Source organism: Akebia trifoliata, unplaced genomic scaffold (assembly GCF_017979445.1).
Source record: "Akebia trifoliata isolate Shusen 1 unplaced genomic scaffold, ASM1797944v1 Contig00603_ERROPOS1908002, whole genome shotgun sequence".
NCBI classification, from domain to species: Eukaryota; Viridiplantae; Streptophyta; class Magnoliopsida; order Ranunculales; family Lardizabalaceae; genus Akebia; species Akebia trifoliata.
Genome location: NW_028237130.1, coordinates 3,689 through 20,750, shown reverse-complemented (window position 1 = coordinate 20,750; position 17,062 = coordinate 3,689). Strand labels below are relative to the sequence as shown.

Below are 17,062 nucleotides of genomic sequence, written 5' to 3'. Positions count from 1 at the left end.
AAAGGATTTTTCATTATTTGTTCTTTTAATAACTCTTTATTTATCATAAAGTTATCTTTTATAGTTATCATATTTATTTGTCTTGGAGGACTTCCAAAGTCTGATTCTGTTGGGTTGTAATCAGGTTCTGTTGGTTCCTTTTGTTTAGTATATATTGGGTATGATATATGAGTAGGAACAGTGTTATATGTTTTATTGGTAGCTTGATCAAATGATTGGCGCGAAGAACTGGTAGAAGGTCTAGAAATCATGTAGTTCTTTTGACAGATATTTTCAAAGTTTATTTCTATAGTTCCATCAGGATGTTCTGTTATGCTTTCTATTTGATCTTCTTCTTTAGGGGTTGGCTCTTATGCTTCTTCAATCTTCCAAGAGCTGTTTAGATCTATACTATCCCATTGTATTTGTTTTGGTGTTATTACTGTGTTTCTAAAATTTGTTAGAAATAGAGTTGTTAATCCTTTTGTCTGACTTTGATAGGCAACATTTGGTATTAATGACATCATTGATTTATAATAGATTTTATAAATTATAGAAATATTTTCAGAGTTTGGCATATTGAATCCTTTTGTTTGTACTCCTAAAGTTAATGATTTGGTTATGGTTGGGTCTGTCAGAGAGACAGAAAAGTTTGGGAAACAGTTGAAGAAAACTGGTCCCTCATTCAAAGGGGCTTGGATCATACCTATTAGTTGATCATAAAATTTGAGGTGTCTTCTATCTCTAACATGGGCCAAGGTAGATGTGTTAAGACCTGTCCTAGTTAAAGGAACAATGGCAACTTGTATTAGGCCAAAATGAATATAATTATACTTTTTGTTTTGAAGTTTTTCTAGTAAATTAGAGGGTAATAATGATATATTTTCAACTTTTGTAGATATTGGTAATGATTGTTCTATAGTATTTATGATATAATCATTTTTTATTTTTGATTTATCTTTATAAATTTCTTTTGTTGGAACTTTTGGAATCGTCCAATTTTTTATTGACTGTTCTATGTTCTCATATGAAATTTCATCATTTTGTTTAATTGACATAGATTTTATATTCTCAGATTGAGAGGAAGTACTACCTATATGTAGTTTTTTCTTAAAAGGTTTCAAAATTATTTCCATTATCAACTATGATCAAAGATTTTAAATACTCTATTTTTAGTGGCTAGTCAATGATTTATTACTCGAAAACAAAACACAAATCACGAGATTTACTACCTGACCAGGAAGTCTCGAACCTAAAAATTTTTTCTTTAAAATATTTGAGATAGATAGAAATATGGAATAATTCTGAACTTAAAATAAAACAAGAATAAAAGAAGATAGTAGAATATAATACCTCGTTTGAAAATTACAAATACTTTTGATAGACTCTTTAGTACTTGGCTCTGATACCACTTTTGAGGATCTTGGTCTCTTTAGAGGTTTTTGAAAAATAAAAAATTTGGTCAAAGATTTTATCGGGAATGATGGTCGGATATTGATGGTCAGAGAAGTCGGAGGTTGGTCGGAGATTTGATGATGGGTCTGAGAAGTCGGAGGTTGGTCGGAGATTGGTCGGAAATTGGTCGGAAATGATGGTCGGAGATTTGATGATTTTTTTCCTCCTTCTCGAAGAAGAAGAGGTTCTTATATAGACCCTTTCTGAGTACTCTCAAAGGGATAAGATTTGAGCCCAATTATTGACAGACGCACTGACCCAAAATTAAAAATTACAGACAGCATAATTAAAGATAAAGAGAGCACTGACCATATACAGACAAAGGACTTTAAGTGCATGCGCAATATAACACTATACAGACAAAGGACTTTTTAGAGCATGCGCACCGACATATCATAATTAGAGAATATTGACACGAGCACTATAGTAGTTACAATTATTGCTTCTGCTTTTGACTTGTTGACTTCTTCTTTTGCTGGAGGTACCTGTTCTTCACGTAGTGTACCTGCATTATATATTTTGACTTTTGTACGTATTTAAAATGAAAACTGCTCAGCATCTTCGTCATCGTCGTTTTCAAAGGGACTATTTGAAGAAGAGGATTTGGCAATAATAGATCCACGGCTGGACATTGTATCTTTGAGGTTTTTGAGTTCTTTGGAGATCTTTTGCATTTGTTCAATGGCTGTCAAGAAATCTTGAGCATAGACTTTTGCTGGGGATGTCGTAGGAGTCGCAGTAGATGAGGCAGCAACTTTGGCATAAGTTTTTGATGATTTTGGTAAATTTGGAAAGTTCGATGGAGAAAACTTTAACGGTGAGTTTCTCACTGAGGAAGATTCAGCAACTTTTGTCTGATCAAATTTATCCCACCATTTGACATAGGTATTTTTGAAAAAAGTGGGAAAGCTATCTAGAATTTCTTTTGAATGGTTCCATCTAAGAATCCATGGATATTTGGTGTGGGCAAAGAACAACATATTTTGATAATTTAAATCTTCGATTTTGAATTTATTATTATTAATAAATTCTTCAAAGAGGGTAATTTGCTCAAAGGGTAGAATTTCAGAAGTTGAGCCATAAATTTGCCACCATTGGGTAAAGAACCAATAAGGGATTTGCTTATTGAAAATTTGACAAAATTGAATGAACCAGGAATGAGAACCTTTTGTATTTTGAATGAGTAAAACATATTCCCAAGCGTTTTGATAGTCCCAATAGGTGAAAGGAATTTGTTGGTTAGAAGGGGATTTGACATATTTAGAAGTCCAAAAGGAACTTCCCCATTCTTGTTCAGGAATTATTTTTTGAATTTTTATTTTTGAATAGGCTATTTGGCCATTTGGATCGAGATTGTGAGATACAATTGCGCTTTGTGTTTGAGAAAGAATGGCTTCGTAGAATTTTGAAGATAGGTTAGGTTGTTTGGGATTAAATAAATGATTTGCAGGAAACAATTGTTTTTGGATTTGAAGTATAGAAAAAGATTCATATTGCTTTTGAGATAGAGAAAATAAGGCTTGACTCATTTTATGGAGATATTCAGACTTTGGAGATATTGAGGAGAATTTTGAAGGCGAAATCTCAATGGGTATCTTATATTTTCCTTTGGTCTTTTGATGACTTTTGGAAGTGCTCATTGTTGTGGCTTTTGAAGAAATTCTCTGGTTAAAAAATCAGGAAGGCAGTTTTGAGAACCAGGGATAAATTCAATATCAAATTAAAAAATTGAAAGTAAAGCTTGCCATCTGGCAAAAACCTGTTTTAAAGCAAGATTTTTAACATTTTTTTCTAAAACTTCTTTGGCAGATTTACAATCGATTTTTAACAAAAACTTTTGATTTAATATGTCACTTTGAAATTTCAAAACTGTTAGAACAATAGCTAATATTTCCTTTTTTATTGTAGAGTAGTTTTGTTGACAGGGATTCCAAATTCCTGTAGTATACCTCACTATTTGTTCTTCCTTTTCTGTTTTTTGTAGCAATATTCCTCCATATCCTATTTCTGATGCATCTGTTTGAATTATTTTTGGTAAATTAGGATTATGAATATGTAGACAAGGCAATACCTTAACAGTTTGTTTTATCTTTTGAACTGCAAGAGTATGATCTTTAGTCCAAATCTTTTTAGGATTATTTTTCTTTGGGGTTTTTAGAAAGTCAAAAAGAATTTTGCGTTCAGGTTTTAGGTTTTTAATGAAATTTAAAACATAATTGAGGCATCCTAGGAACCTTTGTAATTGTTTTTTATCAGATATTTCATCTGGGAATTTATCAGCAAATTGAATGACACGATTTACTGGGGTATAAGTTTTATTTTCTAAGGAGAATCCTAAGAATTGGATTTTTGTTTGGAAAAGTTTAATTTTTCTTTGAGAAAGTACTAAACCATTTTGTATGATTGTCTTTTTAAATATATACAGATGTTTCCAATGAGAGTCTATATTTTGAGAAAATATTAAAATATCATCTATATAGACCAATATGAATTTTGAATAGGTTGCGAATATATCGTTCATCATATTTTGAAATTCGCTGGGAGCGTTTTTTAGTCCAAAGGGCATGACGTTCCATTCGTAATGTCCAAAAGGAACAGTGAATGCTGTTTTATATCTATCTTCATTTTTTATTTGTATTTGCCAGAATCCTGATTTCAGGTCAAATTTTGAATAGATATTGGCTTCAATCAAGCGATCAATAAGGTCTTGTTTATTAGGTACTGAATATCTTATTGATTGTAATACTTTGTTAAGGGGCTTGTAGTTTATTACAAGTCTAGGGGCTCCTCTTTCTAATTCTGCTGCGTTTTCAACATAGAAGGCAGCGCAGCTCCATGGTGACTTTGATTTCCTTATTAGCTTTTTGTCAAGCAAATCTTGTATTTCTTTTTTGCATAATTCCAGAAATCGAGAGTTCATTTGAACAGGTTTAGCTTTTGTGGGAATATCATTTTCTTTGAAATTTGGGACATAAGGTAGGTTTACTAGGTGAGTTTTTCTGTACCAGAAGGCATTGGGTATTTCAGAACAACAATTCTTTATCAAGGTTTGTTCAAAATGTTTTAGTTTGGTTTGTAATTTGTTGTTAGAGATATCTTGTTTTATCTTTTGAAATTCATTTTCTTGATTTATTAGATTGAGTTGTTTTTCTTTAGATTTAATTAGATTTATTAATACGTCAACTTGGCCGTATGTAGGGGGTGTTATAAAGTCGAAGAGTAATTCTGTATTTTCTATTTTGCAAAGGATTCCTTCTTGGGTCATTATAAATGGCTGTATTTGATTTAAAAAGGGGTTTCCTAGTATAGCTTCTTGTTGTAGATTTGGAACTATTAGAAAAGGGACTGGGATACACGTTTTATTTTTACAAATATAAGAATCTGTGATTTTATATTTAATATTCATTTATTTTCCATTAGCGGTAATTAAAGAAGTATTGGTGGGTTCGCAAAAGGATATAAGAATTATTCCTTCTTGTATGCAATTGAGGTCTGCACCCGAGTCTATTAAAGCTACGAACCTTTTTGAAAATTTTTTATTTTTTATTGTTATGACAGTATACCACTTCTGATATTTGTAATGGGTAATTGTGTTGAGGAAATCATTTGTTTGTATTTCTGAGTCTAATATTTCAGTGTTAGATAATTTTTCAGGTTCTATTTGAATGTTTGAAGATACCTGTAATTCAGATATTTCTTCTTTTAAGAAGCTAATTTCTTCTTTTAGTTGATTAATTTGATGTTGTAAGTCGGATAATGTAATATTAGAAGTAGATTCTTTTGGTCCAATTTTATTTACTCTAGAATAGATGTCTTTTAACGAGTATGCTTGAAATGAGGTAGGGTTATTCTGTTTTGTGCCTTTTTCTTTTGAGTCTTGATTTTTTATATTTTCCATGATTTGAATCAAGTGTTGAGTTCTTTGTGTTTGATTAGGAATTTCATCCAGTATTTTTAACATTAATTTTTCATTTTCTGTTAAAACATTAATTTGAAGCATGTTTATAGAGGATGAACTTGAAGAGACCGTATCTAGATGCCATGGACACTTACAGTCATCTTCTGTGGATGATGAGGTTTTTTCATCTTCTGAGGAAGACGTGGGTATTTTTATTTCACTAACTTTTCTCTTAAAATTTTTTAAATGACACTTATTAGCTTTGTGACCAGGTTTTCCACATTTATAACAGATAATGGGTTTGGTGTCAACATTTTTCTCTGTTTTTTCTCTCATTTTTCTCTCATTTTTGAGAATTTTTTATAGAAGGTTGGGGTATATTTTGTTAAGCTTTTCTTAAATCGAGTGGATTTTAGGGGTTTTCTGCTAGTTTTTTGTGATGGGGCTCTAAACATTTCTTTTCCAAATTGGTAGCAGAAATCTCCTAATTCTCTGCGGGACTTTTGTTTTTCTATTTGTTTCTTGAGTTTGAGTTCTGAACATAACTTGAGTCCAATCATATTGACTCTTTGAATCAACATTCCAAATGAATATAATCTATAGTCTATGGTGTCTGTATCATTGTTTTTTAGACTTTTTCGAACTTTTTCTGCGAATAATTTGGGTAATCCAGATATAAATTTTTCTTTCCAGAATACATCATCGCAACCGGAATTTAGAGAATATAGTTTAGATAAATAAACATCTTTATACCATCTAAAGTCTGTTAAGGTTGGGCATTTTAGACTCATTAATATTTCTCTATCCTTTTGACCCATTTCGTCTATTCTACCATTAAAATGTAAAAATATGGTAGATATTAGGGTTAAAAATCCATCAGGTTGTGGTTTTCCTTTGTCATCTAATTCTGGCTCTCCATTTTCATTGAGTTTTACATGTTTTATTATTTCATCTCACCCATTGGTGAACATAGACACAAAAATTAAAAAATATATATATAAAAAAAAAAATCTTAAAAGATTCATAATTATTTATTTTGGCTGTTTCTTTGAGAGCTTAAAACCCAATAAAGGAAGTGTTCCTCCATGTTTTGGTGAATAGTTGACTCTCAATTTAAAAAAAAAGTCACAAAAAATAATCTACGATGGATATTAAAAAACTTAAAAGTGATGGAGTTTTGGGGGGCAAATTAAGGGTTTCTTGATTAGAAGTTGAAGATGAAGTACTTAAAAACGGATCACCATGTCATTAATTTGAAATAAGAGCATCTCAAGTGTTTTCCAAAACATGGAGGGAAATGTCTAAATCTATGTTATCGTAGTTGTTCTTACCATACCAAATCATAAAAAATAATTTGCTCGTCACCTAGATTGTGATTAGCGTTAATTAAATCTGTCGACCCTTAAGAGTTGGATTTTATCTAGAGAGTGGCGAACTTGGATTTAAATCAAATGAACCAGGAAAGAGCAGCTCTAATGCATCTTGTAAAAGCTCTTCCATTTATCTCAAAATTGTCGGTTTGGAGTGCATATTCCATTGGAGGGGTCTCCAATGTAGTCTTCCAAAACCTGCTCCATTTTTTAATTTTTGGCTTTCAAACGTCAAAATGGAAGAGTCACAAAGTTGTTCCATTTTTGTTTGACTTCAAAATTTATCAAATTGTTGTGTAGGGTTTTTAACCTATGCAGAATAACTCTATGACCATTATACCTCTTCCTTCAAATAAATCCTAAAATTTGTTAGATTTCATTCTCAATTGCTCAGAGATAAACTCATTTCTTCACAATAGTGCATCTTGGAAGGAGATTTTTATTTGAAGTTTGATCTTTTTAGTCTAGCTTCATCCTCAAATTCGGATCTCTGTTCTTGATCTTCTGAAAACTGCAATAAGGATTAAAGAGAGAAGAAGGTGAGTCATTTGTAATGATTTGAGTTGATTCATTGGAAATTATTTTACAAATTGTCATTTAAGTTTATAGTTTTTTTTTTGTTCGATAAATGCGTATCAATTGATTAAGAAAATTTTGAAGCTTTCATGCACATGGGAAACTTTGAAGATTGATGTATGTTATATGTTTGATGAATTGCCTAAACTATAATACTTATGAAAATTCCATTTATCAAGTTGCGCAAATGTTAGGTTAGTAGCTTTTAGGCTATCGAATTTGATGATTTTTATTTCTATTGAATAATTTTTTTTAAAAATATTTATGAATCATCATATTGGAAGACATGATTGATGTGCAAATACCTTGAACATCCAAAATACTCATATATTCTATTATGGAAGAACAAAATGGAATTTTCCCTTGGAGTTACTCTAACATCGATCTAAATCGCCCATTTTTAATAAGTATATTGGTACTATTTGAGAGGCGGTGTATCAAAATTTTGCTATTTCTTTAATATAACAAACTTTTTCTTACCTTCAATTAAAATATGCGAAAAAGTTGGGAGTTAGGACATAATCAGCATTAAAACGAAAAGCAAGGGTATCATGGTCACGTAGCGAAACGCATTAAAAGTTCAAAGTCGTCAAAACGGACGGCTAAGATTACACTATCATAGACTTGGGGCGACGACCAAGAGAAAAAGATCTGCACCGCCGAAGCCGTCAGAGTACACTCGGATATAAGTGTCAGAGAAATTTTGAGGACCAAATACTCTCGCTTGTTTACGATTGCGTCTTCGAGTTCTCTCCTTCGCTGAATTTTCTCAGAGTTCTCTTGAGCTTCTCAGGTCCGTCTCTTTCTGTGTTTGATTTTATACATTTTTTCTACTGTACATAATGAAATTTTACCTGAATCTGTAAGTGTTTTTGTAGATCGGAGAAGAATTTGAGTGATTAAAGTTAGGGATTTTGGTTTTGATGTGGTTTTTTGGTGAAAAATTGTTGATTTTGTTGGGTATTTGTTTCAGATCTGTTGATCTAGGGGTTGTATTGGGGGATTTGTTCAAAAAGTTCTAATGCAGAGGCAAACTAGGTCTATGGAGAGATCGAACACTATGACAAGGGAGAAGCGAGGATTGGATCCGAGTGAGGGAGAAGAAGGACAGCCGGAGAGGAAGCGACCGGCCCTCGCAAGGTAAATTTTGTTGTGTGTGTATTTAGTTTCATGTTTGTTATTTTGGTTTTATCCGAAATTTAATCGTTTTTGTTTGATTACCTGTCCGCTAAAAGAGGAACTTTTGTATAAAAGAGAAGGAAAGGGTCTGTTTTATCACCATTTTTATGTTATAAAAGTTTAAAATAGAGATCAAACAGGCTATAAAACTAAAGCGTGCAAATCACAAGCAAACATACCTCTAGTTGAATCAGGATGATTCTTTTGATAATGCACTTTTTAGAAGAATTCTTTAATTTCGGCATTAAAAAAGGAGAAAAAAAATATATGGGTAGTTTTTTTTTGTAATTTTAAGGTTGGGTCTAAACATGTTCAGAGATGAGTTTAACCGAGATAAATAAGTGGGAAAACTAGGAAAATATTAAATCGGATATGAAATTACGAACAAATTTGGGAAAATATTGGAGTAGCCTGAATAGGTGATAACATTAAGGTGTGTTGACGGACATGTAGATCATGGATATGAGGGTCAATGCCAACACTACTGAGAAGGAATGTCAAATTGGATTTGTTATATCAAAATGAGAGCAATTTCTTTTTAAACTAATAAATAAGCAAAGGCAGCTTATGATAAAAATGAAGAAGAAAGAACTCATTGTTAGGGAGTTTGGCGGACCTGAATTTTGACTTTGGTAATTTTTCTTTAAGATGGCTTCTGCGAAAATGGTTTTTGGGAGAATCAATTCTGGACCCAGAACTAGCTGACCCCAAATCTGGGGATTGTTAGGCTTTGATGCTGACAATAATGTTAATCGAAGGTGCAATCATGCTAAGTTGTTAAAATCTGTGAATGTTGATACCATGACCGGGTTCAAATCCTGCTTCACCCACTAATTACTAACCATTAACACGCTTGTTTATTAAAAAAATGATGATTATTCTGGGCTCAGAATCTTCTTTTTTTTTTGTTGTTGTTGTCTAGAATTGGTTCCAAATGGGGCCTTAATTTTTTGTAATATAGTTCTTAACAAAATTTCTGAAGTCGGGTTATTTTTGCCGATTCATTTTCATGTATTCTTATTTTAGGAAACTTGAGTTTGGACTTAAAAGTATTCATGCTCTATAGTTACCTCTTAAGAAGGCTTTTGGTTCTGTTGGCTTGGGCATGTTCTTTTTTCGTTGGATGCTTTATTGGTTATGACCTTTATCTATTCTGTTTGAGTCATATTTATTGACATATACCATGCAGTGTAATTGTGGAGGCTCTCAAGGTGGATAGTCTTCAAAAACTTTGCTCATCATTGGAGCCTATTCTTCGCAGAGTTGTAAGATAAACCACCTCTTATACAGTGATTATTCAAGTTTTCTTTACTTCTTTTTTTTTTTAATGGTTACGTGACATTTTTGGAAAGTACCATTTCCTTTAGTAATATTAAGGTGTTTTTGTGAACTATGCAGACTGTAACTATGATGCCAACCGAATACTTTGATCCCTCCTTTATTTATAATGTTTATGTAAAAAGTATAATATACAATTACAATCTTGTCGTTTAATCAACATATTATGCATTACTCGAATCACAGATATGAACTTTTTGTAACATTAGAAATGGACCACCTAATCTTTGGAAACTTTACAGTTCCTTTTCCTTATTGTCACTTTTCTTTGCTTCTAACTCGATGTATATTTTCCCTCTTTCTATACAAAGAATACATTTTTGATTGCTTATGCCTTCAAATTTGCATATGGTGGCCTCTATCAGGTGGCTCCGTGAATTGGTGCCCCTGTGTCTCTTTGAGTTTTGCGAGTCCCTTCTTAAATCCCAGTTTTATGAGTTGTGTGCTATTCTGGGTGAGTAAAATTTACCGATGTAAAATTTCGTGGTGCCGGCAAAGGGTGAGACATCTTCGGACCTTGATTTTAGGAGAAATTTTAATGACTTGTAGGTTGATTCTTTAGCTAGTCTCAGCAGTCTTAGATTTGATACCCCAATCTGTTCTTCAAATGAGAATGTTTGGGCATGGAGTAAAGAGCTGCAATGTAATTTTCCAGTCATGCGCTTCTTTCAATCGCAGTCAAATTCTCGAACCTCTTTCCCTACATCCTTCATCTTGGTTTGAGTTCCCTCTAAGGTGGTCTTTTTCATTTGGTTTGCTGCATTTAATAAGATTCTGATTGTGCATTATTTATCTCTCATCTGTTAATCATATTTTAGTTAATCGCAATTTAGTTCGAATTATTTGGTCATACGTTTTGTGTCGTATGGGTATTCACCAAATCAATGCTTTATCTTCCCAAGTTGGATTTCTTCTCCTTTTAGATCACATTAGAGAATTTTGTGGAGTTTTCTTTCTCTTGCAATTTTTTGGAGCATCTAGAAGTAGAGGAACATATATATATATATATATATATATACGAAGGAAAGAGCGTGGTGGATACAGAATCATCACCTTATTAGTTGTCTTATTTTTTGGGATAAGTTTGTTTGAAGAATATAGGTTTTTATTTTTTGAGGACTTCATTTTCATATGAGAATCAGTAAGTAGTGACGAGATGAAGGAAGGTGTTTGTTTGCTTTATTCTATTTTTATTTATTTATTTTTTATGTGTATAGTTGTTTTCTTCTACTTTTTCACTTGACTTATTGCTCTTCTGATTTGATATTTATTAAAAAAAGTTTTCTTTCATTTAGTTGTCTAGTTGGTGCAATGAATTTGTGCTTAGTGTATTTCCTATTTAATTTTTGTTTTCATTGAATGCACAACAGGTTAGTGAAGAAGTTGAGCGAGCTCTTGCAAAGTTAGGCCCTGCTAAGGTTATTGGAAGGTATGTGACTGCCATGTCACTTTCAGAAGACAAACATCACCAATAGATTCCAAGTTTTTTTCTCACTTGCCTCTTACAAAGAGTGTAGTAGCACATTTTATGAAACATATATTATGACATTTGCTTTTAATAATATTCTATTCTGAAGGAAATCTTTTCACGGGATTTTGTTTCTAGCTGAGTGATTGTCATTATTAGCAGAGATTACAATCAAATATTCGTCGACCATACTCAGGATATTAATTTCAGGAACCTTCTATCCTAAGTGCTGCTCGTGTTCCCTCACCCTCTTTGAAATCTCTCCAGTCCCCATGCTTGCTTCTGCTTCCTAAATAACACATCTAATGGGGTTTGGAACAATCGGTTCACTGCTCCCACACCTGAGCTGTGCTTCATGCAACCAAACCCAGGATCAGGTTTTCCATGAGAATTAGGCTTGTTAAATTTCTTTTTATAACAGCCTCTTTGTTTAGCGCTCAAGCAACCTCAAATGCAGCAGCAATATATTGTTGAGTACCTTTAAGATGTCACAAGCAAACATTGGACAAACAATTACAGCCCTTCTTAAGTAGTGGATATGCACAAACAATTACAAAAACCTTGATTCTGCAACCGTGGGCAACTCCAATGAGAAAATTGGTTTTTTCCGGTCCTTTTTTGTAATTGACTTTAATTCAGCAATCATTCACCAATTAAATACCATAAATCAGTTTCTGAAAATTACTACATTCATTAATGTATTGTTTCCATTTAGTATTCTCTCTGAAAGAAAAAGGAAATGCCGCTGCATTCCATATTTTTTAACAATGTGTCTGATAGCCTATAAAGCAGACAGCATTATATACATGAAATATAACAAAAAATAGTCTGCTTTGATCACATGCATCTGGTGAAGAGATTTTTTTTTCTTGCATGATTTTGAATAGGAGATAGCTTGTTTGCCTTGGGATAATCATCTCCTAACCAGGTTGTTGATCATTTTTTAAATGTGATAAATTGAGTTAAATAATGATAGGACAAGGACAGGTTCTCCCAACAATACACAAATTCACTAAAACCCTTGAGCATGCAGCTAAAAAGAATAAAATAGAAAATGATTAGCCAACTTATTGGAATGAGTTCCTCCCAACAAAACATGAATTCGTCTTCATCGATCTTTAGCTTTATTGCCTTGCCCTTGTCTTTCCTACTCTTGCTGGTTTCCTTGCTTAAATCCTATAAAATTCTGGTTCTGCATCCCACGCTCAAATGGTTTCTACCAACTCATGCTAGTAGCAGGTCTTCCCCGAAAAGGATTGAAGGGCCTGATGGAAGAAACTTGCAGCTGCACTTCAAGTCTAGGTTGTCCCTTCCCCTCTTTACTGGAGGGAAAGTAGAAGGGGAGCAGGGTGCCGCAATCCACGTTGTTGTGCTTGATGCAAACACAGGTCATGTCATAACGTCAGGACCAGAGTCCTCTGTGAAACTGGATGTTATTGTGCTTGAAGGTGACTTCAACAATGAAGATGATGAAGGCTGGACCCAAGAGGACTTTGAAAGCCATGTTGTCAAAGAGCGTGAAGGAAAGAGACCACTTCTGACCGGTGATTTGCAAGTTACACTCAAGGAAGGTGTGGGGACTTTAGGGGAGCTCACATTTACTGACAACTCAAGCTGGATACGAAGCAGGAAGTTCAGGCTTGGGCTAAAAGTTGCTTCAGGCTACTGTGAAGGCATTCGTATTCGGGAGGCAAAAACCGATGCCTTCACTGTGAAGGATCACAGAGGAGAACGTAGGTCACACTTTTCTGTGTCAATGTTTGATTTCTTCTGTTGTGTCCAAATTTTGATTGAATCTTACATTTTTCACTTGTTCTTTGCAGTATACAAGAAACATTACCCACCTGCATTATATGACGAGGTATGGAGATTGGAGAAGATCGGTAAGGATGGGTCCTTTCACAAAAGGTTAAATGTGGCCGGGATACACACTGTTGAAGATTTTCTCCGGCTTGTAGTTAGAGATTCACAAAAATTACGGACTGTAAGAATGTGGGATTTACTTATTCAAATGATAGATCGCATTTGTAATGCTAGTGCCACTCTGATTTTTCTTTCGATGGTTGTAGATCCTTGGCAGTGGCATGTCAAATAAGATGTGGGAAGTCCTCGTGGAGCACGCAAAGACTTGCGTCTTGAGTGGAAAGCTTTATGTTTACCATCCCGATGACAATAGGAATGTTGGTGTTGTTTTTAACAATATCTATGAGTTGAGTGGTCTAATTGCAGGTGGACAGTATTATCCTGCTGATTCTCTTTCTGACAGTCAGAAGGTCGGTATCATTTATATTTTATTATGTTATCTTGCAGTTCTATATCTTGTGCAAGGTTCTGTATGTCATTTTATTTAGAATAATGATTTTCTGTTGCCCCCCTCTGACATGCTCCCAGACATGGCATGGGATAGAATCATAGTTTTTCCTCGGGACACACAACTGCACATATTTATGGGGATGAATAGTTGTGTATCCCGATGAAAAAGATCCGTGGTTCTAGCCCATTCCATGTCAGGGAGCATATGTGAGAGGGGGCGTCAGAAAATCACGACTCTTTTATTTAACTCGAAACAGAATGAAAAAACGAAAAAAAAAGGGTGTTTGGTATTTCTTGATTCCTAAACTTTGGATGCAGCCAATTGTCCCTAACTTAGTCCAATCTGCAAGGCAACGGCCCTGTTTTTAATCCATCAGTTTGGATTGGGTGCAGTAATGGACATAATATCTTTAAACCCATATATTCAATTGATAAATCTATTTATCTCACATTATTTTGAGCATGGGTAGAAACTCCTTTAGAGTGTCTTCCCAAGTATTAATAAACAACCTAGGGGAAGCTTAGTAATGCTTTGGTTTGTTGCAGATCTATGTGGATAGCTTGGTAAAGAATGCATATGAAAATTGGAGGAATGTTATAGAGTATGATGGCAAGGCACTTATGGGTTTCAAGCAAATTAAACGGCCGAGTGCTTCTCGATCAGAACTTATGATTAGTGCACAAGATTATGCTCCCTCGTTTGATCAGCAAGTGTCTCTCCCACGCCTTCCTGTTCTAGCTCCCCCAGAGCAGCCTACAATGGATTCAAGCTTGGTTGTTGGAGGTAAGCATTTGTTAGAATGTCTAATTTCTTTGGTATGATTGGACAACACTAGGGAAGCAACGGTACTAAACTTTGATGATAGGAAGGGCACTTATGGAATTTTGACTCAAATTTAGTTCATGCACTTGTGTTTATTATCTTTGAAAATGCACATCTAGGACTGCAATGAGCTGAACTGCCCTGGCTCGCTTGCCATCCGTAGCTCATTCAGCTCACAATATCAGATTTTTTATTTATTGCAATAAATGTTGCATCCTTTTTATCCATCCAATGATAGCAAATGCTTGTGTGAGCGACTTGGGTTAGGTGGGCCACCTCTTACCTGCAATCATACAATTTGGATGATTTTAGTAGATTTGATAAAGACCTGTTTTTGTGAGTTGTCGGTCAAATCTTTTCTATCCGTCAGGATTTAAGATAGTACGATTGTATTGATTGTTCATGTGACCAATATAAGCGGTTTAGGTGCTTGGAGGTAGCCCATTGACTTGCTGGTCCAGACTGTTCAGTCTGTTTGATATCCTCTTGGATCATCATCAAAACCTTAACCCACAAAATTGGGGTCATCTAAACATTTTTTTTGAGCTAGATATGTTGTTGAATAATGTCTACCTTCCTACAGACTAGAAATAGAAGAAAATAGTAATATCTGCTTTTCTCAGCTGCAGGGTATGATGACAACCCAGCAACCAGATATTTGTTGCATTCCCAACACATAAATTCCAATGCCCATATACAGTCTGATGGCTCTTCATTTGCCCCTAACCAGCTAATCACTCCCCCCCACCAACCTCAAATCCTTAGAAATGATAACATGGTTGGGCTAGCCCTGGGTCCCTCACAAACATCCACCTCAGAATTCCAGACTGGAGGTCCATCTGTACAAACCTCAAATTTTAGTTCTTACGATGACTGGCCTCGTCACCGGGACAACAGGGGAGTAGATGATATGTTCTCGGAGGAAGAGATCCGCATGAGAAGTCATGAGATACTTGAGAATGAAGATATGCAGAATATGCTTCGGCTTTTCAGCATGGGTGTCCAAGGTTCCATTAATGCAACGGAGGATGGGTATCCTTTCTCTTCATACATACCATCTCCCTTACCACCAAACTACAGTTATGATGAGGACCGGACACGTTCATCTGGAAAAGCTGTTGTAGGGTGGCTCAAGCTCAAGGCAGCGATGAGGTGGGGCATCTTTGTCAGGAAGCGAGCGGCTGAGAGGCGGGCTCAAATTGTTGAGTTGGATGATTAGAAAGCAGATCATGCCATGGGGTTTTAATTTTACTCCAAGCAAAGTAAGACTAACTTGGATTGTTGGTTCAACTCTTGTTTCTGGGATTCTGAGCAGCCAGATAAACCTCTTCCATGTAGAGTTCTTCCCTGTACAGTAAGTTTCGTTTTATCGATTAACAGCATGGTTACTATTGGTTTTTTATTCATTAAGATTGAGATAGTGTCACTCTCCGAACTCGTACACGATGGGGGATTATTTTATTGATGACCCTTGAACACTTGCAATGTTAGGGGGAATTTGTTATGTGTATATGGGGGTCGTCTCAGTCTGAAGGTATGTTGACTTAAAAGAGTATAATTTTTCTATTGGATGAGGAGGGGATTGTGTCTCCCAATATGCATGCTTAGTATGAACCCTTTGTTTGCTTTCTCTGGATTTGCTAAACTAGATTCCAACATAACGTTTATTTGATGGACTTAATCCTAATAATGGAAAAGTAGGCATTTTACTGCTATGTGATTTGGCTTATAATTGACATGTCTGTTTACATGTGTAATGATACTACCTGGTACTGAATGAAAATGGGAGATTCCTTCTTGGCTTCAATCTGAAGATTGTTCAAATCAAGTCTTTCCTTAGATGGGGCATTTGTGTCTAAATAGCATACACATGTAAGTAGGCTTTGGATAAATTTGGAGAAGTTTGGCGAAAAATTGGAGGAAGTTTAAAAATGTGGTTTCTAATCTTCAACCTCCTCAAAAATCCTATCTTGTTGGAATTTGAATGTTAAAGGAATTGGAGGTTGAAGGTTTACATAATTATCATATTCAATGGTGAAATGATAAATTTATTTAACAATCTTGTTCTTGTTTATTCAACAATTTATTTAACTAGCTCCTTTATCAAGAGAATGTTATGAAATTTTGGAAAAAACTAAAAAAATAATTTCCTTTCCATTTTCTGACGAAGAAAGAGGGTTGCAGTTATATTGCCATTGTTATTATTTTTTGAGTGCAATTGTTTTGGACGCACCTCGAGATCCCAATTCTGAAGAAGATTTCACTCATGAATCGCACAGAATACAAAAGTAATGAAAAAGAACATGAGAGATTTGTTGATGGGGTTAATGGTGCAATTGTGGACCACGTCCTTGGCTCCAAGGGAGTGATTCCACTACAAATCCCAAAATCACTGTTACATGATGTTTCTTCCTACATGGCAGCTATGCTTTCCTCTCCCGATCTTTTTGACCATGTTAACACAAAATCCAATGGTTGAAAACTTTCCTCAAGAGTATATATCATAAAGATATGTATTATTGGGATATACATAAAATCCCAACCTTTGGTGTTATTCTTACATGGTCAGGTGTCTTAGTTTTTTTTTATTTATTTTTTTTATAAAAAAGGATATCCGGGCCAGCTTGCGCGCACCAGACTAGTCTCTAGACCCTGCACTCAGG

The 17,062-nt window shown here is 34.6% G+C and overlaps 1 protein-coding gene across 7 annotated transcripts; it reads left to right on the top strand.

Moving 5' to 3' along the window:
* The first annotated feature begins 7,843 nt into the window (after positions 1 to 7,843).
* On the top strand, positions 7,844 to 15,970 carry LOC147381287 (calmodulin-binding protein 60 B-like). Of its 7 annotated transcripts, none has more exons than XM_086430618.1 (9): positions 7,844 to 8,071; positions 8,252 to 8,418; positions 9,647 to 9,722; positions 11,166 to 11,224; positions 12,497 to 12,996; positions 13,087 to 13,247; positions 13,333 to 13,536; positions 14,123 to 14,360; positions 15,029 to 15,970. In XM_086430618.1, the coding sequence occupies exons 2-9, from the start codon at positions 8,300 to 8,302 to the stop codon at positions 15,616 to 15,618; spliced, it is 1,947 nt and encodes a 648-aa protein (XP_086286744.1). In that variant the 5' UTR covers positions 7,844 to 8,071; positions 8,252 to 8,299; the 3' UTR covers positions 15,619 to 15,970. The 7 variants fall into 7 exon arrangements, with proteins under 7 accessions (XP_086286744.1, XP_086286746.1, XP_086286745.1 ...); XM_086430620.1 differs by having other exon boundaries at positions 7,847 to 8,071; positions 12,503 to 12,996; XM_086430619.1 differs by having other exon boundaries at positions 7,852 to 8,071; positions 12,500 to 12,996.
* The last annotated feature ends 1,092 nt before the right edge of the window (positions 15,971 to 17,062 follow it).